General features: G+C 42.9%; 2 protein-coding genes across 7 annotated transcripts in view; both read right to left on the reverse strand.

The window, feature by feature from the left end:
- The window catches only part of rnf123 (ring finger protein 123), a 92971-nt gene extending 81524 nt beyond the window's left edge, over positions 1-11447 (reverse strand). For both annotated transcript variants that reach the window (XM_072715513.1, XM_072715512.1), the window contains exons 1-17: positions 11277-11447; positions 10076-10191; positions 8879-8966; positions 7774-7853; positions 7064-7161; positions 6675-6729; positions 6503-6588; positions 6316-6402; positions 5958-6025; positions 5757-5885; positions 5174-5285; positions 4731-4835; positions 4042-4167; positions 3567-3659; positions 2625-2700; positions 2043-2158; positions 17-116 (exon numbers count right to left, since the gene is read on the reverse strand). In XM_072715513.1, the coding sequence (XP_072571614.1) occupies positions 17-116; positions 2043-2158; positions 2625-2700; positions 3567-3659; positions 4042-4167; positions 4731-4835; positions 5174-5285; positions 5757-5885; positions 5958-6025; positions 6316-6402; positions 6503-6588; positions 6675-6729; positions 7064-7161; positions 7774-7853; positions 8879-8966; positions 10076-10157 (1501 nt within the window). In that variant the 5' untranslated portion in view covers positions 10158-10191; positions 11277-11447. The remainder of the gene's footprint in view (positions 1-16; positions 117-2042; positions 2159-2624; positions 2701-3566; positions 3660-4041; positions 4168-4730; positions 4836-5173; positions 5286-5756; positions 5886-5957; positions 6026-6315; positions 6403-6502; positions 6589-6674; positions 6730-7063; positions 7162-7773; positions 7854-8878; positions 8967-10075; positions 10192-11276) is intronic.
- Positions 11448-11965: 518 nt separating this feature from the next.
- terf2ip (telomeric repeat binding factor 2, interacting protein) lies at positions 11966-15241 on the reverse strand. 5 transcript variants are annotated; one of them, XM_023811273.2, is made up of 4 exons: positions 15138-15241; positions 13353-14319; positions 13072-13175; positions 11966-12909 (listed from the first exon to the last, which is right to left on the reverse strand). In XM_023811273.2, exons 2-4 carry the CDS (start codon positions 14308-14310, stop codon positions 12352-12354), a joined length of 1620 nt encoding a protein of 539 aa, XP_023667041.2. In that variant the 5' UTR covers positions 14311-14319; positions 15138-15241; the 3' UTR covers positions 11966-12351. The 5 variants fall into 5 exon arrangements, with proteins under 5 accessions (XP_023667041.2, XP_072571615.1, XP_023667043.2 ...); XM_072715514.1 differs by having other exon boundaries at positions 15099-15174; XM_023811275.2 differs by lacking the exon at positions 15138-15241 and adding an exon at positions 15073-15127.
- Between the last annotated feature and the right edge of the window lie 8028 nt (positions 15242-23269).

Below are 23269 nucleotides of genomic sequence, written 5' to 3' on the forward strand. Positions count from 1 at the left end.
GAAGGCCACCGCTTACCCTCAATCCTCTTCTTCAGCCTCAGGCAGCCTCTCTCATACGCCCGACGCCTCAGCCTCTCCTCTGCGCTTTCCTCCCGAAGCTCCCGCTCGTCCTTCCCCTTTAGAGCCAAAGACAGAGGAGTACAAAGCGTTACTCTCAACCCTGGTTGCCCCCATTGCCGTTTATTGTGCTGGGCGGCATGTAGCTCAGTGGTTTAGAGCAGTGTTTCCCAAACCAGACCTCGGGGCACACTGGACAGATTTTTGTTTCCACATTTTTGTTTCATCCCAGTCCCCAAAACACCTGACCCAAGCAATCAGAAGCTATAAATACCTTACAGATGTGCTGGGAACTGGGATAAAACAAAAAATGTGGATCTGCCCAGTGTGCCCTGAGGACTGGTTTGGGAGACACTAATTGAGAGGTCTGCGCTCATAACCTAATACAGCAATTCCCAACCCGGTCCTCAGGTGCTAACAGACAGTCCATGTTTTTGCTCCCTACCAGCAAAAATCTGGACTGTCTGGCTGAGGGCTGGGAGGGAGCAAAAATGTGGACTGTCTGGCGGCACCCGAGGACCGGATGGTGAAACACCTAATGGGTGCAAATCTCACTGGCAGAGTAATCATATCACCATTGGGCCTTTAAGCAAAGCCCTTAAAGCAGGGGTGGCCAATCTTACGTATGCAGGTTTTCGCTGCAACTCCCTAAGTAGGTCACTAATTAGAGGCCTGATTGGCTGAAGAGTCCTCACACCTGGGCTTGAACAGCTGACCTAAAGGTTATCCCAAAAACCTGCATACACACGGCCCTTTGCAGATAAGATTGGCCACCGCTGCCTTAAAGCCAGCTTCTCCCACAAAGCTGACCCTACTTTCTATTCCTCTCATGAATGACGCTTTGGCAAAAGTGTTTGCTAAATAAATAAATGTAACGCCATGTTTTTGTCACCCCCTGTGCTGGGATTCCAGCTGTTAATACGCCAAGCGGCTGATTGAGTGGGACCTCGCGGGCTTTTATGGGAGGAATGCGGACTCCTGGTCTGTGCTGGGCCAGGATTACTGCATGCTGTCGATCTTATCAGCCGATGATAAACAGCAGACACCAGGAGGGGGTTTTAAACCTCATTTCCTCCCCCACGGCTACCTGCATTCCCATGCTGAGCAGTTAGACAGCTACTTCAGATCAACCTTTTTAAGCTTGTACCACTACATCAAAAAGGCATCCCCGAAAAACCTAAGACTCAGAATGAATATCCAGGCTCTGAGTCCTGCTGAGCTCGGAATGAATTAGGCTTCAGAGGGATATTAAATTATTGTGTCACATAATTTAGATGCACCCCTTGTTCCCTGTGGTGCATTCTGGGAAATATATCATAGGGGCTGCAGAGACAGAAAGTGAACTTGCAACCTGAACGCTGCTGGTTCAAATCCCCACAACCCCAAAGATAAGAGAGAAAAAAGTTTTCTGTTTTCACTCTATATTCACTCCTACAGATTAATAGAAGTCAAAATTCTCTAAACACAAAAGGAGACACGATGTTAAAGTTACCCCCAAACCTATTCTATTAGGAAATACATACATATTTAGGATTAATCAATTGTTCTGTTCTGTTTATCCGTTATGTAGCTATCAGTGTCAGTGTTATGGGTGTATTTCTCCTGAAGTGTTATGATAGGGAACAGAAGTCCCTTAGAGTACTCAGCAGTAGATATACACATGCAAAATGAAATTTAAAAAGCTAACAAACGCAAACAGGTTCCTGATTGGAAAGCTCAGTCACCCAAGATTAATTAAAATGTCAGCTGAAAGAAAAGACGCATCATGTAAGCTCCCCTCAGGATCATGTCTGCGAACCTCTTGGGCAAACAGGGTTGATTACAGTCTAGGTGGAAATTAAGTGCCATCCTTATAAATACTCAGGAGCTGAGCTGTCACAAAGGGAGCCATATTTCAGTGACTGCAACAGCACTACATCATACTCTTCTATACTACACTATACTTTGCTACACTAAAGGTTATATGACAGTACCATAAGCCCTACCTCCTTGTCAAAGCGTGTGGGCCACCAAGTGGTGGGGATGAGCTCCTCCAGGCCAGCCTCCTTCACCCGCAGCGGGGTCTTGATGTAGAAGAAGACCACGGAGCGCAGGACATCAAATGTGACTCTGCTAAGGGAAGTAGCCAGTGGGGGGCGCCAGCGAACACTAACACATTGACATTCAAATGCAGAAGAACACAAGACCACAAACAGATGTAGGTGTGCACAGCAGCCATGATGTCTTACTAAGATCCATTCCGGGATTTTATTCTGATTCTTTTCTGCCTATTAATTTGTAACCTGTGCCCTTAAAATCTCTGCATTGGAAAGTATCCATAAATCTTTATTAACCATGCGCTATTTTTTTTTCCCTTTGCCAGCCAAGAGGACTGTAGCTTATGGATCACAAAAATGACTAAACACTTTTAAAACACCTATACAATGCATCATCACATTACTTTTGAGAGAAGCTTATACATTAATCTAAGTCCATATATAAAAGGGTCATACATGTTAAACTAATAAATCACACAATACAGCCTCATAAAACACCTTCATAACTGGACAGGTTACAAACAAAAGGATATAAAACATTGCTGAGGAGATACTTCCGAGATTTTTCATGGCAAAGAATAGCTGTCGTCAAGCGCAAATAGTGGATCTGCAGTTTCAAAAGGAGACAGAGTTTACGATAAACTTGAACTGTGATTTTTCGGTAAATATCTCCAAAGATAAAAGCAACCAATCTCGAATTCAATTAGCATCCAGATGGACTTGACCCTGTTACTAATGACCAGAGGTCGAGCTCAGGCTGGATATGATTCTGTTGTATGTCAGTGTGGAGCACTAAATCATTATCACTCAAACACTCAAACCCGTTCACCATAAGCTCATTTACAGTACACAAGACTGTGATGTTTACTCCTTTATCAGGCAAATATCTGCCTGTTAACTACATGAAAGGCAGAAACTACATAAAAATAGTTTTCATCATTTAGAATAATCAATTCCACTTTTAACTTTGAACTGATGGTTGACGAACCTCTAAGTCCACATTAATACATATATATGTTTTGATTGTTTTTTCCTGTTTTTTAATCCCTCATGTGACTCTGAAGAGTATCCAGAAATCAAAACTGGTGCAATAAGAAATCCCGGGAAAAAACGAAGGGGATAAATAAACCACTGAAACAAGAGCAGAGTAGGATCATCATCTGTTCTGAATCAGACAAACAGGAAGTGGGTCTAACCCACTTCCTGTTTATTAGTTTGTCAACTCTACCTGGGTCAAACCAACCAATGATACCAATTGTGGCTCACATAAAATCTCAGCAAGAAATACATCAGTGCTCAGTGACTAAAAGTCTGACTGCTGCTCTGTTTTGTAACAAAGATCTGACAGGAAATGCCTACGCAGACACCGCCCCTCAGTGACCAGTTCCCGCACAAGCACACAATCGGTCAAAATCGTGTGGGTGTCCATTGTGTTTCCCGCTGCGACGCCAGGCCCTCAACATCCACTCTCACCTGGAAGCCCAGATCCGGGATGATGGGGGAAAACCTGTAGGCCCTCAGCAAAGACATCATCAGCTGCTTCAGGCACTCATGCACCTCGTAGTCCTGGAGGGGGGGCATTGCAGAGTCAAATACATGAGTTCAGTTCATTATTTAGTGCCCTTCCTAGCATGGCTGCCCAATAGGCTTAGGTATTTTACAAGTGGATGAACAAGTTAAAAACAGAATCAAATGGAAACACAAAAGCAGTTAAGGTCATACCATATTAATCAGAACAAAAAAAAGATAAAGGGCAGATATGATGAGGAGAAGAAATGTCAAAATCCAAGTGTCCAAGGCCTACTTCAAGGTAAATCCATAATATATGTCAGATACAGGAGCTTGAAAAAGTTGAGAAGCAGTCAAAGTGTTCTGGTTGTAGACCGTCAACATGTCCCCACACAGCAGAAAGCAAGTCAAGCTTTCAACAATGCATCAGCATCCAAACCTCCATGAGAAGCCAGAAGAGGTCCAGGAGCTGCTGGATTAGAGGATGCTCATCCACAGAGCCTCCTCCTTCCAGGATGCTGAGCAGGAAGTTCATGAGAACATCCTCCACAAGGTAGACCTTACACTGCAGACAGAAAACCACTCACCGTCATGTTCAGCAGCTACATGACAGATATACATCAAGAGCATGAAGGACACCCTTACCAATCACAAATATTACTTAGCCAGAATTAGTATTTACTAAAAAAACTGTTTGTATTCCTTCAAAGCACTTTGATGTGTGTAATCTTTCTGAGCTAATACGCATAACTTGCTGTGTATCCAGGAAATTTACAATGAAAATCCACTTTCCAAAAACAGGAAGTACATAAGTAAAGCTACTGAAGATCTTCGACAATCCTATGGATTAACTGCTGGATCAGTATAGTTATTTGGTAATTAACTTAAATTGTTTAATTAATAGTTCATATTTGTTTATAGTAAGTAAATATTTTTCTGCACAAGAAGGAACACTGTGGTTGAAGACACGTAAGGATTCATAATGCAAAACTGCATCACTCTAGGCCAGAACAAAGCCTGCCACTAAACCCTGTGGTAGGGTACTACTGATTCAGAAATATAATCAGTACAATTTCCAGCAATGGGTCTTTCCATTCAAAACAAAGAAAGACAAAAGCATTAGCTGACCATAAGAGGGGCAAAGTAGTTGAAGATGTGGGCCAGCGTGACCAAGACGGTGGGCTCCCCCTGCAGTTGCCAGACTGAGCGGTCTTTCTCCAACAGCTTCCCCTCCTAGCACGGAGTAGAATCAGAAGAAACTTTGGAGGCAGGAAACACAACATCCAGATTTACAGCTTAACTTCTAGACTGTTTGAAGATGACCACAGACAAGTGACCCTCATGCCTTTGTTTCCAATTCTCAGGGGACGTCCCTGAGTCTAACATTCACTCAATTAATGATTCGTAATCTCATACTAACAAGAGCAAACAACTGAAAAAAAAGCCTATACAATAAAATTAATGTGCTTTTTGTTGTTCTTTAATAGCTTTCTCAATATTTGACCCCACAAAGGCAGTAACACCAGCATACAGATACATGCCAAAAAAGCTGATGGTATTGACAGATGCACCTGTGTATCGATCGTGGTGGATACGACAGTCTTGATGTATCCCAGTAGCCTGTTAGCTTTGAGGAGGTCACCAGTAGGTGGGTTCTGCAGAGGGGAGTAGCCTTCCACGGGGTATGTGCATGAAAGCAGAATTAAGGAGCTCTAAAGCAAGTGTCTCATTAACACATCCAATGTGCCAGTTGATGGACATATCAGGTGAGGATGCAGTCTTGGAAGCAGCAATGACTAGAAATTATCATTAAAAACAAGAATTGACATGTAACAAATTCTGTTTAGAACAGTATTTCTCAATCCAGTCCTCAGGGACCCTCAGACCCCCAGCTCCTAGCACAACTGAACCCAGTATTCAGTGCTCTTAATTGTTTGGTTTGTTCTTGATTATTTGGTTCAGGTGTACTTGCAGCTGGGGGGGGAGCAAATATGTTAACTGCCTGGAGCGGCCCCCAGGAATGGGTTGAAGTGACTTTCACAGCACAACAGCCTCTGAGGCTTCAAAAAACCCAACACAATGTCAGACCTGTCAAAAAGTGACGACACTGCTCCATAGGGCCAGCCAGTGAACTTCAGAACAATGCTGTAAGGATATCGCAGTGGACGGCTGCCAAAGTTGAATGCTACCGATTCTTTGAAGGAGAGGCTAATGGCTGGGAAGTAGGCGATGCCCGGACCCATCTTAATGTTACTGAAGGCGATGCCGAGGGACTGGCCGTTCCTAATGGGACACAGAGAGAGACGTGAAGACACGTCGGCATAGGGCCGAGGCTCCAATCAGGCGTCAACTCACAGGTAAAATGTGATGGTCCCATCATCTAGGTCTATCAGGCAGCTTACAATGTCCCCAGCTGCCCAGGACTAGGAAAAAGAACACACTCCGTAAAAATATATACATAAATTAGGAAAGGACAATAATCTAATTCAGAAAATCTCATCAATGTGTGTCTTCATTTATGAAAACAAAGACCTTCAGGAAAGGTAACGCATGGCCGATCCTGGAGATGACATTAATATGTAGCGACAACCAACTTCCATACAGTCTCTGGTCACTTTTGTCAACAACACCAATGTAACAAACCAGGACATTAAGAATCTGCAGGCAATGTGCGTCCTTCTGTAAAAACCCCAGAATCCCGGCGTCCACTCACCTTGCCGTAGTTAGTGGTAGTGACATTCCACTTGCGCACCCGGTTCCCGTCGTAGGCATACGAGTCTGGCGTATCTCCAACTCCTTCCTGGTAGGAGCGGGAAGCATGGGAAGAGGGGAAGCAGAATATGAAGCTATGCAGGAATTCAGCCATGGGATCACTGCTGCCTTTTGAGGAGCAGCCTCACCTCCTGGTTGAACCTGCAGTCCAAAGTGCACCAACCTATCTGCATCAGCCCCTGCGAAGAGATGAGGACCTCGTAGATCCACTTTCCTAGACAAAGGGAAAAGAAATAAGGATCACTGAAGCTGATGTACACATTTACACATTCAATTTGTTAGCCTTTCTATGGAATTTACCTTTGAAGACACAGGTAGTGGCCCTTATGGAGCTGAAGTTGCTGTGACCAATGACCTTAAAAAAACAACAAATGCTGACAGTAACTAAACAGAAGTAAATAGACAGAAATAAAAAAGGAAAGACGACTCATGTTGTAAGAGGTCCTTCCATAGTACACAGAGTTATGTGGACACACACAGTGGCTAGCATCCTGCAGCTACATAAAGAATCTTACCAACCCCATCTTGGACAAACATGAAACAGAAGGTAGCGGCATACTAGCTCAGCTTTAGAAGAATGCCTGCCAGTCTCTGAATTTCACTCCTGTGCCAGATATGAGCCTTGGCATGTGCGAGAAGAGCAAAGCTCTGATGCCTGCAGAAACCATGGCCCAAGGCAAGCATTTTACCCCTAAAAGGTCATCGTCCACAAAGAGGAGTCCCTCAAAGCCAGTGGTGTGATCCAGGACGACGGTGGACGGGCCAAGACGGCCGTCCATAGGCATATCTAGGGAGAAGACAGGACAAAACCTATTACATGTCAAACGTTTCAGCAATGATTCAAACAGACACTGTGGAACCATTCCAAGATATCACAGACCTGTTTCAACAGACTTCTGCCCCCACAACTGTTACAGAACTATTGATAGAAAAATTATATGTAAACAGTGATAAATGACTCTAAACTGCATGTACTATACACAACAGAAGGTCCGGCATTCCTAAACCAACTGCGCTAAAACAATGACGACATTTAATTATCTCCTGGCTATTTACTAAAAAAATACCACAGATGGCCAGAGATAGTGTTTCACAGTGGGACATGCAAGAATCACAAGACGTCACACTGATGTTGAACAGGTCTTTGAGAGCTCCCCATCTCCAATCAGCCAGCACTGGGGAACTAGCGATGTTCTTGGCAGTGAGTAAAATGTCTGATCACACAGCATGAGCGACACCATCGGTTACACCACCCGCATCTCATGAGCTTTGCGATTCAGTCAGTGTGTGTCCCGCGAGCTATGGGCTGCTTAATTAAGCTAAAGACAAACTAACAGACTTCCTGACACAAGCAACAACCATTTAAGGGGTTGAGGGAAAGGTCAGGGTGGGTTCCGACCTCTTCCATCCTCCAACGGCACCCCCTCAGACAGCAGCTTCTCCAGGTGAGCAGGAAGGTCCTGAAAGGTGAGAGGTTTCCTGCAAGAACACCAGCCCAACCCCATCAGATACAAACAAGTCCAGGATGGCCAACCAAGAACAACCAAGAACTGACGTCACCATCAATATTCAAGTCCTGGCCAATGACAGAAATGCCTTTCAGATTGACTTTATTCCAGGGAGCAGAGAGTTGCAAAACAAACCAGTTAAAACATGTTAAATACATGTCGCAGTAAATACATGTCAAATATGGTGAGGTGAGACTTATACTGAATAACTGTGTTTTTGTACATAATGAAAGCATTTCCATTATGTTTAGCTACACAAACCATGCTCAAATGTTACAATAAAGCTCGGTGAGACTCAGTCATACTCATGGTGTTAGATGGATCCATTTGTTGAGTGTGACCCTGCAAGCTGGAGTGAAATTCAGCCCCCGTGGAAGGCACAGTAAACTGTGATTCCCCCCCCCCACTTAGCTACTCTATTTTTTACTCTCAGATTTCCATGTGCACCTATCATATTCTATCTATAGATCTCCCGAGGAAAGCAGAGATGGCACTACAGTACAGTACACTACTTGCACTCTGTTACATGGTATCAGGGTGACATCAGGGCCCAATGAATTGAAACTTAAATTATCTGAGGGAGAAATGATTGAACGTAACGATGGAATATTATTAAAAGTAGAATTATAGGCACTACGAAGTTAAAAGAGTCACCAGAAAAAATACACTTAAAAAATTTAGAATTCTTTTCATGTCCTTCCTCCAAAAGCCAAAGCACTTACAAAATTCCTAGTTATGACCAGCTTTGGCAGGAGGAACAGACCGCTTCTGTCCACATGGGGCTCCACACATGCTTTGGAGAAAGAGCTCCAGAGGACAAGCGGCCTGCAGGTGGCGTGGTGATTAAGGGAACTGACTCAGGAGCTGCAGGTTGCAGCTCTGTGTCCCAGGAAGGTCTCCACTACACAAGTTAAAGCATCCAGCTGTAACAATGGCTACAAACTTAGCTCACTTTGAGAAAAACAATCGGAAAACAACAAAAAACCCAAGGCCTACCGAAGAGAAGCTGAAGACTGTCCCGGTTTGCCCGAAGGAGGGAAGACGTGGTGCAGGTAGTCACTGAGCAGCTTCTCATTCACAATACCTAGTTAAGCAGAGAAGGCAAACACAGAGGCACATTAACATGGTCGAAGGCCCCTGGGCTATTTCAGTTGACAGAAGGTTAAATTATCTATGATGGCATAGTAGTCAGCTGGGGGGGAATTAATTTTAAAAAGTTAGTTGTGGCCCAGGGGTTTGGCCTGGATAAGCCTATACATTAAAGCAGCTTCCCAAAGCCTATTCCCACCCTGGCTATCCTGATCATTCCCACCAGAGCCTTCAGCTCCTCCAATCGATCCGTCAAAGCAAAGACAACTAAAAAGGTCAAAAGGTCCCTGAATGTGTTCACTTTTCTTGCATTCCCTGCCTTTAAGGGGAAGTGTAGGAATGATGGATGTGTGTGGTTTTTTTTCTTTCTTCTTTGTCGTGATTTAAGATATTTTCAAAAAGCAATAACTGGCTCAGACTCAGCATCCATCCACACCCACGAGGGCTACGGAAATGTTACTAAACCTCAATATTATTATTCGGGGGGTGAGGGGTGGGGGTAAACAAAAACACTGATGACATAATAGCTAAACCTGCAGGCATAAGCAATAAGACACAGTAAACGAGTTTAAATCTTCTGTAGATCCCCAACAATAAATACATTTAACAGGCCAAATGGGGAAAGAAATGTGCTGTGAAAAAATCCAGATGAACAAACCAAGTTTGTATATAAACATCACTCATAAAGTGTGCCATTTTATTTAATTATTTTTAAGGCAACTACGATTTAGGACTTTTAAACACAATGTGCTATGTGCCTTGTTATTCCCAGTATAAGTTATGGAATACAGATACAGAAGTCAAAATATGTGCTAGATTACTTTTTTGACTGATCAAGAAGGTCTTGTCTATATAATGTGATGACTGACACTGTCAATAATTCCTCAGACTGTAGATGCTGAATAAAGGCAGTGAGGGGGATGGTTCAAGTTAGCTGGAGTTTATCAGGTAAATAAAATTGGGTCTGACAAAATCGGGGACATCGCAGAAAAGAAAATCAATTGAATTGCTCAGACAGAAACCAAATACAATTACACACGAATGAACTCCCAAACCAATGGTGATCCATCACAGCAGTGATCAGGATGCCCAGCCCTCACTCACCCGTCACTCTGGGCTTATCCGTGTCCACGGCCAAGCGGTAGTTCCGGCGGGACAGGGCTGTTCCTCCCCCCTTTGAGCTCATGCTGCTTCCACGAAATCGGCACTCTGCTCAGCGGCTGCAAAACGGGCCACAACAGACGCCAAGCATCCAGTCACACCTCACAAACGGCACAGGCGTGGGACGGCGGCCAGGCACCAGGGGCGTCTGTCAGCCAGCCAGCCCTCCGGTCCCCTGATTACGGGAATAAGTCACGCCAGACGCACGACAGTATCCGTCTCTCACCCACCAACTTTTGTAAAAACGATTTCCCCGGAATATAAACTCAAAAGTTTGCCGCCTTTTGGGGATGGATGTCAGGCACCATTGAACACTGCAAAAACCACACGAAGAAACCACACGTCCCATGCTAGATATTAACTGATCAAATATGCTGGTTTTCCGGGTTGCTTTATTTTTATCGAAAGGGTTTACACTGATCATCATAACGCTGTACCAAATAAACTGTATTTTTAATTGAAATATTACATGTGATGTCAGTGTATTCTTGTTAACCCAGGGCGACGAACTATTCCCTTATCATCACCAGTAAATACAAAGTCTATCAAAGTATCTATAGCTAAAGAACAGTCTTTATATCAACTCTTATTTTAGTAACAGTGCTAGACACTAACACCGCTGGTATGGATGGCTAACTTGCCAGCTGGCGGATTGGCTGGATCATCTGTGTGTAACTACCGATCAAGTGATGTAACTAAACACATGAAGCCTGATTTCTTTGGGCAATACGGCACACAGTAGCTAAAATGCACTAATACTGACATGGATCTGAAATGCCAAAATGTGTGGCGCGGGTTTCGAGACTTCACTTCGTGTATCGCTAAGGCTGCACTGTTACTCATTTTTAATACTGACCCGTCTCTCCAGTTGGATTTAACTAGCGGTCCGACTGAACCAGCATAAGACATTCAAACCACAGCGAGTCAAAACCCATCGGCTTCCCCAAAGCCGGGGAGATATACGGCGGTATCAAACACATGCTAAAATGTCAAGATATATCTCAGTGTGAGATTAATGCACAACTGAACAGCTAGCTGGCTGGCTAGCTTGCATACTAAGGCACGGTCCTAACTGACAGCCATTGAAGCTCCACAGCTATCCTATAGACCTCAGCTCCATGTCTTCCTGCAGTTATGTACTTACTCGCTTCTTGCACTGCTCGTTCTTTTCCGAGGAAGTCAAATACTCAATCTGTATATATTTTTCCCCACTTGGTATTTAAGATATAAAGACATGAAGGTTTGAAAGCTCTTCGGAATCCCGTCTCCCCTTTAAATTTTGACAACAACAATCCCTCCCGTTGAGCAATTCAAATCTACGGGGCGCCGGATGTGCCATAATACACCGAGTAAGAACGCGAAAGTCAAAACGATAGCATTCATGACGAAAAGTTAATATTTTTAATTTCTTCATTCAGTCTGTTTCATGCACGTCAGCATAAAGTTAAAAACAGCGGTTACTTGTCAGGAGCTAAAAATTTACACAGAGTAAATTGGTCTGACAGGTAAATGTTACTGTCAGGTTATGTATACATTTCATGCTCATCTGTCCGTTTTTTAAAAGTACAATGTATTTTGTGTTATTCAATCTAATACCGTAAGTTCTCCCATATATGCTCTGAATATGTTCTGTAATAGGAAGCCAAGTCATGCTTTTTCAACTTTTTCACCAAGGTAACAAGTTCATAGGAATCCAACTTTTGGTCATGAACTGCCCATTATACAGATAATTTTCATATTCTTAGGAAAAAAATCCCATAATACATCCAGTCACAATGTTTCATATAAAAACATACCCTTCAAAGTGGCGTACAAAAAGACACAAACAATTCATTGTGTTTACAAGAATACTATTTATTACAATTGCTAAGCAGACTGTTATATGTATAAATACAGAGAAATTCACCAAATGTTTTAACATAATTTTTATAATGATGTTGTACTCAACAAGTGTCATTATGTACAAGTACTGTCTACTGTAATAATTTCAAGTTACACTATATCTATGATGACAAATATAATAAAGTAAAAACTTGTTTAAAATTATAATCCTGGTAGCAGATCCTGGAATCAGGCAGCACCAGAGAATTTTCTGAGTAGGAGAACTTTAAAGGAAAAAGACAAACATTCCAGCCAAAGTACTAAAACTTGCCGTGTTGGATAGCTGATATTGCCTAACAGCTGTTCTGCTCAGCATGTCCTGTCACAGTGATCATGTTTCATTCAGTGTCAAGGAAAGCAATCCTCTTGGCCATTCCGTCTTCCCCATATTTCAAGTGAAGATTGTGCTGAGACGGGTGGGCTGAAAGGAGGAGATTGTCATCATGCCGAGTCCAAAAAGGTCCTTCGGGCCTCTCTTTATCACCTGCTAGCAGATATTTCAGGGAAACTTGCACTTCACCGCTATTTTTCAGCAGGGCTTTGGTGACACTACATAGGTCCTGCTTTGACTCTCTCATCAAGGTACGTAACAGGTGTTTTGCTTCCTCCAGCTGGGCCTGGGAGAAAGCGACATCATTGGTCAACTCTTCCTGAGATTCAAAAAGGAACGTGTGGACATTTGAAGCTGCAGGAATGATCTTCTTTACTGTGCCATTGCTTCTGTGATCCTGAGGCCCTGAATTCCCTGCCAGTAGTTCTATCTGGGCCTTTCTGCTGGCGTGGTCATCCAGAATCTCCCGGGATGTGTTCACGACCAGGTCATGCTCACAAGCAGACGCTTCTGGGTCGGCCTGAGGTCTCTTGCTTAGTGACAGGTCTGGTGTCTCATCATCAGTCTACAAGAAGAAAGCAGTCACACAATCCAATTATTACATTTTCTTGTGTATCAATGTATTTTTATCATGACTAAAAACATTTGGTAAGGTTACCATTATTTTCACTCATTCATGTGAAACTGAATCAATAAGTTGTACAGGACAACATTAAAAGAACCTTACTCCATCTTCTTCTTCAAATTCCAATATTGCCATCTCCAGGATGCCCAGTTTCATTTTCACAGGAGTAACAGTCCTCCTTTTTTCCATCTCCTCTCCATTCTCCCCTAAAGTGAATCAAACAAAAACCTCAACATGGTATACTTCAGTAAGCCATGTTTGTAAAATACAATTCTTCACAAAATAACCACAGCATTTATGAACTTCTTATGGAATATTATGTAAAACATCAAAAGAGATTCTGGACGGACATAAATCACACACTGAAGGTAATAGGGAAGTACCTGGATTGACCGTGTTTCTGTTCATTTCAGAGCTCTGTTGTACCACCACCCGGCTCTCTGCAAGTGCATCTGTGTCCTTTTGTAATACACCATCCTCCTCCGCCAAGGTGTCTAGACAGCCACTCTCAGGAGAACTTTCTCTGTGTTTTTTCCTAACTGGAGACCGTGTGTGGGCAGCCTCAGATGAGGCCTGTGGGTGCATGCCATGTTTCACAGACTGACCAGGGGAACTTTCCGGCACGACTCCAATATCTTTTTCGGGTGACGATTCTGCGTGCCTTTTCTTCGATGAACATGCTGGGGCCTCTTGTGCGGGTGGGGTGCGCATTTTGGTCTTCTCGATCACAAGTGGGAGGGATGTCTTCTCAGGTGAGGCCCTGGGATGCGTCCTGTCCCGTGAGGGTTTTCTATCGGGTGGGGACCAGTTCTTTGGTGAACTCAGCTGCAGACACAGGTGTTTTCGGTAGCGATCCTTCATAGATTGCCAGCTGTGATCAGTAACACCCAGCCGTTCCATCTCCCTCCACACTACATTGCCCCGGGCCTCTTGCAAGCGCTTGCTTATATAAGACAGGATCACAGCGTCATCCTCCGGCGTGTAGCCCATACGCCCCCTCTCCCGCTTGCGTTGCTCTGGTCGGGCTTGTTCCCCGCCGTTGTTGAACTTGTAGTCGTCCACGTCCAGCTGCTGGTTCTTCTCCACACTGTCCCTTATATACTGCGTGGAGATGTAGCAGTTTGCTAACATGGCCGGGACTTTGGCCACCTGCTCTGGGTCTAGCAGCAGAATGGCACCGGGCTCCTGCACTTTGCATACCACACCCCCACCCGCTTTGATGATAGGCTGGAGCTGGGCTTTGCTGGCACCTGGACACAGGAAGAAGCGCATCGGTTCACCTTGCAAGTCCAGGAACAAGACTGGAGATAGCTGGGCATTCCCATTATCTGATGACATCATGGAAACTGACTGGGGAGGGGACAAGAACATCATTGTAAATTTGAGTTATGTGACGATAATTCTTCTTTAATAATTTCTTAGCAATATAACTATCAGTTCATAGTACATTAGAAGCTTATCTTGAATATTTTAAATTATGAAACAGACTGTTATGATCCAACACGGGGTTTACTGTAGTTCGTTGGTGTCCTTCTCTAGCTAACCACAGGAAATACAGGACCTCTTACTACACCCATTCAATAAAACGACGGTAATGTGTGACTGACCTCAATAATATTTTGCGGCTTATATTCAGAAAAATAATCATCATGATAATCATGATAACGTTAATGGTGATCTGACTACTAAAGTTACGCAGTGACGATTTATCGAAGAGATTTTGTGTGAAAATAATCAATATAACCAAGCCAAGGACGGCGTAATCCAAAACTCATCTCGCACAATTTACTTCATAGATACTGGTTAAAAAATAACTTTACGTCAATAACATTTTACAGTCGCCGCACAGCAAAATAGTGCTCTTGAAAAACAAATTACTAGTTCAAAGCGCTTGGTTTCTTCTGTTTATACAAGAAGCCACTCGTTTGAAGCTGAAAAGACCCTGATTATTTACGCTAACCATTCACGCGCCAACAATTAACCAGAATCCTCAAGTTTGATACTGAAACTATTGTTTACATTCATGTTCCAAAATATTCCGATCACGTACGACTACTTTTTTAAGATCTTAACACACATAAACAAAAACTTTCAAAACCTTACTGTCTGAAGACAAATATGGTGCTTACATTAACCAAAACAATGCGCTGTAGAAAACGTCGCCCTACCGTTACGAAATTCCTCCTGCGCAGGCCTCGCGCACACTTCCTGTAGTTTCGGCGACGGGAACTTGACGGAGCGTGCGCGAGGACGACCCGAAACGTGGCGAGGCGCCGCCAACTCGCCGAAAGTTGCCGAATGTGATCGTGAAGGCTGGGCCTGTAAGAATTACTGTTTAAATTGAAATTCGATATGTTTCCGTATTCTTAAATCGCAATCACAATTCGTTTTTCAACCTCCAATTTTTAAAAATGAATTTTGCCCGTCAGGTTACACAGAATGGTTTATTTATCATGAAATGTCAGTTTAATTACCTTAAATAGTCTGTAGGGTCTTTATTAAATAGCCTGTAGGATTTGCGAACTACCCAACGCTTTTGATGTAGCTAATTTTGAGTTTATAATGAAATAATATAGATTTGCCGTAAGATTTCGTAGGTGAGCATGAGAGTCTGAAAGTGTCACCTCAGATGCGTGAGAGTTTGCAGCCCAGAAAATGATGCATATTCAAATTCAGCATAATTATGCTTCTTATTCCGTTAACGTGACACGTGTATTCCCGATATTTTTTCTTTTTATGTATAAAAATAACTGTAAACAAAAATGTACAGTTCTGAGACGTAGTTTCTATTGGACCATGGAAAAAGCTTGAGGCTATGGCCAGAGCCAGCGCTGCATTTTCAGGGCCCCTAAGCAAAGATTTCTTTGAACGCCCCCCCCCAACCAAGAAACGCGATGAACATGTCAATTCCACAACGCGGTGAATTCGGTGGCTCCTGGCTTTATCAGCCAGAAAAATTTTTAAGTTATAAAAGTCCACTAGATGGAGACAGAGACATGAACGTATCCGATCACTTCCCTGCATAATTCCCGCTTCAGTCAACGTCTTTGGTAAATAACTTAGGTTAAGCTAATGGGGGATCTACACAGATAAAACGGCATATTATTCAAAGGATGACTTATGCATGAAATCCAAGGAAAACCTGTACTTTAAGTTACTATTTAAATGTCACAAAACCTAGAACTTGACCAGTATTCCGCATTCATGCATTCAAACGCATGTCCCTTTCAGGGTTTCAGATATTATACAGCATACATTTTTGTCTGATAGTCATAGATGAGAAATCCTGCTGTAGTCATTTGAAGCCAGCAGTATTTAGAAAGGCACTGATAATTTACACAGACGTCTCAAGAAAGGACACTAAAGCCAGAATAGTGTCTTTGTTCCCAAGTTCATGGGCAGCGCGGCATTCAGTTCGACTAAGACCAGATTTTGTTTTTTAAACATGGCAAAATTCTCAACAACAACTTGGGCATTTAACAATCCGGCTCCTTCATTTTATCATCATAAAAGAAGCTAATTTTCAGTATGACACCATGTATTAGTTAAACGAAAAATATTATTTCTGATGTTAATTGTCTTTTTACTGTTTTTTTACTTATTTACTGTTTTATTATTAAACAGTTGGGTACCAATGTTGTGGGAGTAAACCGTTTTAAACTTCAAGATAATAATTACCTTGCAAATAAGTGTTCTGAATTTTAACTATTGTTGATACACTCCCAGCTAGTATTGCAAAATGATGGTAACTCAAAAGTATTTGACAAAATGAAGGAGAAAATATTCCAATAATGTCTCTTTAACTGGCTCAGTTGTTGTAATTGTTGTATAAATCGGCTGTCAAATGGGAACAGCTTAAATTAAGGGAGTTTTGGCTGTGATTCAAATCTGTGCAGGTGATAAGACCTTCTATGAGTACAATCTGTGTGTGCTGGCCTTCTGAGGATAGTGCAAAGCTTACCACTCTGACTGCTCATAGCAATAAGACAGCATATATGGATATCTTTTATATTTTCATGTTTCACTACAATTTAAAAAAAATATTTTAAAAGGATTTAAAAATTAATTACAAAGCAAAATATTTCCCAAAGCATACGATATCTGATGGAAATGAACACAAACTTATATATTTTATAAAGTACAGCCAGACATTTTGAATATATTATTACAGAACATATACACACAAAAAATCTTAACTGCATGACTTTCTTTTTTAAATCAAAAGAAGTAGATGTTGATTGTCATTGTCACATTAGCACTGTCCTTGTTAAGCAAGCCATTTGGAAAGCCAGAAAATGTTAGGGTTCAGTTAAATGGGGTCATCCGTTAGATTGGTGACATCTGGACCACCCTGTATCACAATAAAGGCTACCTTAAAATTCTTCCAATGTAGTGACAGTTGCTAAAATGGAGGCCAATGCTAATGCACTGTTGTCCAAAACGCTATCTATTTTTAACTCAATCAAGAACAGGCAGATGACCGAGTACTGCACTATGTGCACCTCCTGGCTTGGTATGTATCCAATCCATTGTACTTTTAATGCTCTTTGATTACTCGTTCTTGCTCTTTTTTGGAGAGGGTATCTATAAGTGAATTAGAATCAATATATCAAAAGAATGTGCATGTTCTGAGTTTTTCTTTTTTCTTTTACTTAAGATAGCATTTTAGTAATATGAAATGCCAAACCTATACTTACTGCATTTTCTTGATTGTTTATTGCATATTCTACTTCAATGGATCTTTAATTTTATCGTTGATTTAATGCCTGTGCCAACCAAATGCACTTTGTTCATTTTACTTGATATGGTCATATAAGGGATATAACCACAGGATTCCAGACTAAAAAAGAAACAACCACAAAATGTCTTAATACTTTCCTGATTGCTTGATCTATTTAGAGAGTTAATGAACCATGACATATTTGCATGTTAAATAGTTTTTAAATCACATACTTCTATGTATATTGACAGAACAGTGTTTTACAGTGAATACTCTCAAAGCTCGAGTGACTCCTGTAACTTGACAGGCAGAGTTTTCAGCGCAGGTCTGTTGAAAGTTCCTGCAACCTCTGCGTTACCTGCGTTACTTTCAGTCCCATCCGTACATAACCTCTCCTCCAGCTGGGCTTTTGATCATGTCTGGAATTCCTAGCCTCAAGTGTTTCAGCTGCCATTTGGAACAAAGGGCAGTCTGTCCTCTGGCTTATTGGTCTTGGCAGAGTGCAAACCAGACCCGTCTCTGTTTGACCTTACAGGCTTCAGGAGAAGAAACACACTGCCCTGGCATTTCTCCTGGGACCCAAGGTGTGCTTATGCACAGGTACGCCCAGGAGAAAGACCTGGAAATGTTGTGTTAATGCTGGGAAGTACAAAACTGCTAATACTAGCTAGAACAATGTATCTGGTTTATGTATCTGTCTTAAGTCATTTTCCCAAAATAAATCCTTTAATCTCTTGTGTTATTTTAAAAACTTTTCACTCAAAACATCTAATTACATATGCTGTCATAAACGAAAAATGCAATATGTGCAATACCTTGAATGCTTGCAGGGATTATGCAAACACATAGCGGATATTCTTAGCTGCCTTACCATACCTGAAATGGAAGAGGGCAGTTGGGCAGTGAAAGTTTGGGGGCTTGAAATATCCCATCTCCTGTGAGTGGACCTCATCCAAGAGCTGTGAAATCAGCAGAAATTCCTGCATGTTTTTGCTCTGCTAGAAGTGTGCGTAGTGACACAAAGTCCAGTGTCCATTAGACACTTGCAGTTTGGACAGAAGCCTTTGGGGAATCGGCTTCCACCTTTTCCCAACCCCCAGCTTGGGCACCATCTGGAGACTGACAGCGGTTGGTACAGACCAGGCTTGAGGGTTACCCAATCAAGAAACCCTTTCCCGGCACAGCCTGTGTGTAGGAGACCGCGATTTTATTTATATCTATGTAACAGAGATTATAACCTTCATGTGCTTCCCAAAACCTAGAATATGACATATGCATACAAAGAAGGCAAGATATATTTCTGCATAAATATAGCTAAACAGTGGAGTCTGAAATTTTGTTCCGTTTAATGCTCTTTTTCCACATCAGTCAGGCTAATGTTAATGCACGTGTAACTCGGTCAGAACTTCCAAGGGTCAGTGGTGGTTCACAGAAACCATTGACTGAGTGAATATAAAGTATTAAACACTACTGGACCAGGGAACGGAAGTATGAAAAATAGGTCTAATTCTTCTATTCGATTTCTCGACAACGGTCATATATGAGAGGAAAATATACTAGACCTTTAAGGCTGTTTTTAGTGGTAAACAACTTCGTAAAAAATTAAAACTTTTGATCTTTGCATTTCTGTGGAACTACAGGAATGCATATTAGCTAACATTAAAACAATGGGTACACCATACATCGTTAAATACTCTAACTGATTTTGTCTCAGTTTCCCGTAGCCAAGGTCACACAAGGTAGATTTATATATCGAAAAACGTTTTTATGAGCTGTGACGGCTTGTTCTGATGAAGTCATGCATGTAGTTGGAAGCTTCAGTTTCACCATAGCATAACACTGATTACGCTGCATATACCCAATCTTCTGGAAAATGATTCAGGATTGCGAACGTATAAGTTACAATAAAAACGATCCATGCTAGCTAAGCACCGAATTACATAGCCTCCATCAAATTTAAACAACATTGCCTTCATTGACAAGGCAGACTTCCACATCGATGATGTTATTCAAAATGCTGCCGTTTTTTTTTTCCTTTTCTATTTGTCTGTGAGAAAAAGCCTTTGAGTAATTTCAAGTGTTAGCTAGGTATGAAAATGTTTCTTTTTATTAGGTGAAACTTCACAACCCAGACCACAAGCAGTTGGGGAATATGCAGCCATCTCCCAGAAAATATTACTAGGCCTGCTACTCCTGCCACCCGACTCCGACCTATTCGAGGTTACATTTAAAAAACGTACAGAAATAACAAGCACACATTTAATTTAGCTGGAAATGGACCAAGGGAAAAGAAAAACAAACAAACAAACAAGCAAATAAATATGAGAAATGTATATATTTAAGATTTTACCATTCTCATTTATGTCTGTTGCACGTTATTACTATACCTAACTAGACTGGGTGACAGTTTAGTTGGACAGTTCAAGGAAGAAAAACTTGGTTCAAGGTCAGTTTACACTGCCCCTTTCAACATGAGTAATAAGTTATCCATTAATTTATTTGATCATTTCGACAGCCTTTCTAACACCTGAAGTTCTCCACTCACACTGACAGAAAGGTCCAAGAAATAACATCCATTTGAAAGCTGTTGGTTGAAGGCCGCTCTGCAGTTAACCTTAAAAGTAAACATTGGTTGCTTTTCTCTTTTCATTTTCCTGCTGGGCTTCACCCACCAGGGTCTCATGCATATTGCATTTATAGGCTTATATGGAATAAACAGTGAAACAGACATTTCAGTGGACGCGCCGTGAAGCTGAGGGGTTTCCGTGATGCGGTGGTTACGCTGCATACAGAGGCACCCTTGGGCTGTTTGAGTTGGAGGGGAAGGGTGCAATATTAAGCTGTCAGTGGGGGTCCTGTTAACAATTTTTTTTTTGTTGCTGGGGGAGATCAAGATCCGTGGTCCGAATGCAAAAATACAGGACAAAGTGTATCGGTTTAAAATCATGACCATGCCATTATATTTTTCTATGTGGGATGACAAGTGGCAACTCCTGGTTTAAAATTTTATTAAACATGCAACAGGCCCCAGGGCTCCAGCGGGTAAAACCCGAGCATTAAAGCAGCCCTGATTGCATCCCAACCTAGAGGTTTGTCTGATTCCATCTCTGGAAACGATTTGACTGCCAGATTTACAGCCATTCCCACTCATCTCAGGTTATTGTGATCAGTGCCTGTAGGTATTTGGGAAACATGCTGTTTACTCTTAGTAACGCAAAAGGGTGTGTGTGTGTGTGTGTGTGTGTGTTGGGTTGGCGTCTGGCTCTCTCATGTGATGTGAACCTGAACTTAATTGATTTCAAATCCATTTGTATTGTTCTCTATGATAAATGCTTTCTGGGTCACTGGAGCGAAGACGTGCTTTATAAAAAATTATCTGAATTGAACTCTGCTAAACCATACATGATTGCATCTGTTCTTACCAAAGCTTTTATCAAGTTCTGTTTGTTCAGACCGTCCATAGCTCAACAACCATCTTCATTTGCTCAAGTTTTGGATCCAAGGGTTTGATACTGGATGCCAGAAAGGATATTAGGCGTAAAAGCATGTTTTCTCTGCAAGGATCCCAGAAAAACCAAGAGGGACGGACTTGGTGCCAGTACCCCTAGCACTGGAAATCCAGACTGCAGGGCGTGCATGGTGGTACAGGTAAGCACGATTACTGTGTGGGTCTACATGGTGGTACAGGTAAGCACTATTATTGTGTGGGTCTGCATGGTGGTACAGGTAAGCGCGATCACTGTGTGGGTCTGCATGGTGGTACAGGTAAGCACGATTACTGTGTGGGTCTGCATGGTGGTACAGGTAAGCGCTATCACTGTGTGGGTCTGGATGGTGGTACAGGTAAGCACGATCACTGTGTGGGTCTGCATGGTGGTACAGGTAAGCACGATTACTGTGTGGGTCTGCATGGTGGCACAGGTAAGCGCTATTAATGTGTGGGTCTGCATGGTGGTACAGGTAAGCGCGATCACTGTGTGGGTCTGCATGGTGGTACAGGTAAGCACGATCACTGTGTGGGTCTGCATGGTGGTACAGGTAAGCACGATTACTGTGTGGGTCTGCATGGTGGCACAGGTAAGCGCTATTAATGTGTGGGTCTGCATGGTGGTACAGGTAAGCGCCATTACTGTGTGGGTCTGCATGGTGGTACAGGTAAGTGCTATTACTGTGTGGGTCTGCATGGTGGTACAGGTAAGCGCTATTACTGTGTGGGTCATCATGGTGGTACAGGTAAGCACGATCACTGTGTGGGTCTGCATGGTGGTACAGGTAAGCACGATCACTGTGTGGGTCTGCATGGTGGTACAGGTAAGCACGATCACTGTGTGGGTCTGCATGGTGGTACAGGTAAGCACGATCACTGTGTGGGTCTGCATGGTGGTACAGGTAAGCGCTATTACTGTGTGGGTCTGCATGGTGGTACAGGTAAGCGCCATTACTGTGTGGGTCTGCATGGTGGTACAGGTAAGTGCTATTACTGTGTGGGTCTGCATAGTGGTACAGGTAAGCGCTATTACTGTGTGGGTCTGCATGGTGGTACAAGTAAGCACGATCACTGTGTGGGTCTGCATAGTGGTACAGGTAAGCGCTATTACTGTGTGGGTCTGCATGGTGGTACAGGTAAGCGCCATTACTGTGTGGGTCTGCATGGTGGTACAGGTAAGCACGATAACTGTGTGGGTCTGCATGGTGGTACAGGTAAGCGCTATTACTGTGTGGGTCTGCATGGTGGTACAGGTAAGCACGATCACTGTGTGGGTCTGCATGGTGGTACAGGTAAGCACGATCACTGTGTGGGTCTGCATGGTGGTACAGGTAAGCGCTATTACTGTGTGGGTCTGCATGGTGGTACAGGTAAGCACGATCACTGTGTGGGTCTGCATGGTGGTACAGGTAAGCACGATCACTGTGTGGGTCTGCATGGTGGTACAGGTAAGCACTATTACTGTGTGGGTCTGCATGGTGGTACAGGTAAGCGCGATCACTGTGTGGGTCTGCATGGTGGTACAGGTAAGCGCGATCACTGTGTGGGTCTGCATGGTGGTACAGGTAAGCACGATCACTGTGTGGGTCTGCATGGTGGTACAGGTAAGCGCGATCACTGTGTGGGTCTGCATGGTGGTACAGGTAAGCGCGATCACTGTGTGGGTCTGCATGGTGGTACAGGTAAGCGCGATCACTGTGTGGGTCTGCATGGTGGTACAGGTAAGCGCGATCACTGTGTGGGTCTGCATGGTGGTACAGGTAAGCGCGATCACTGTGTGGGTCTGCATTGTGGTACAGGTAAGCACGATCACTGTGTGGGTCTGCATGGTGGTACAGGTAAGCACAATCACTGTGTGCCGGCCGGCTTGTATGAGCAAGACCCAATAAGACCCAACAAGTGGGTTAGTTGCTGCCTTGTTCATATTATTAAAACGAATTAACAATCAAGAAATCACTTGGTAAACAACTTCGTCTTGACCTTCTGGTTTCTGCAGAACTGGGTGTGTAGTGATACCATCAAACTTAAGGAGCCTCTGCAAGCGTTTTGTATCTGGACAATCTGCCACAATCGTTGGGCCATTGGATACAGCA

The sequence above is a fragment of the Paramormyrops kingsleyae genome, chromosome 8 (assembly GCF_048594095.1).
Source record: "Paramormyrops kingsleyae isolate MSU_618 chromosome 8, PKINGS_0.4, whole genome shotgun sequence".
Taxonomy (NCBI): domain Eukaryota; kingdom Metazoa; phylum Chordata; class Actinopteri; order Osteoglossiformes; family Mormyridae; genus Paramormyrops; species Paramormyrops kingsleyae.

Excerpts from the sequence above, each read along its gene's own strand:
- terf2ip (XM_023811273.2), bottom strand. The coding sequence starts at position 14,310 with ATGATGTCATCAGATAATGGGAATGCCCAGCTATCTCCAGTCTTGTTC. Across the intron at positions 13,176-13,352 it reads CAGAAACACGGTCAATCCAG|GGGAGAATGGAGAGGAGATG; the intron begins GTACTTCCCTAT and ends GATTCACTTTAG. Across the intron at positions 12,910-13,071 it reads AATTTGAAGAAGAAGATGGA|ACTGATGATGAGACACCAGA; the intron begins GTAAGGTTCTTT and ends TTCTTCTTGTAG.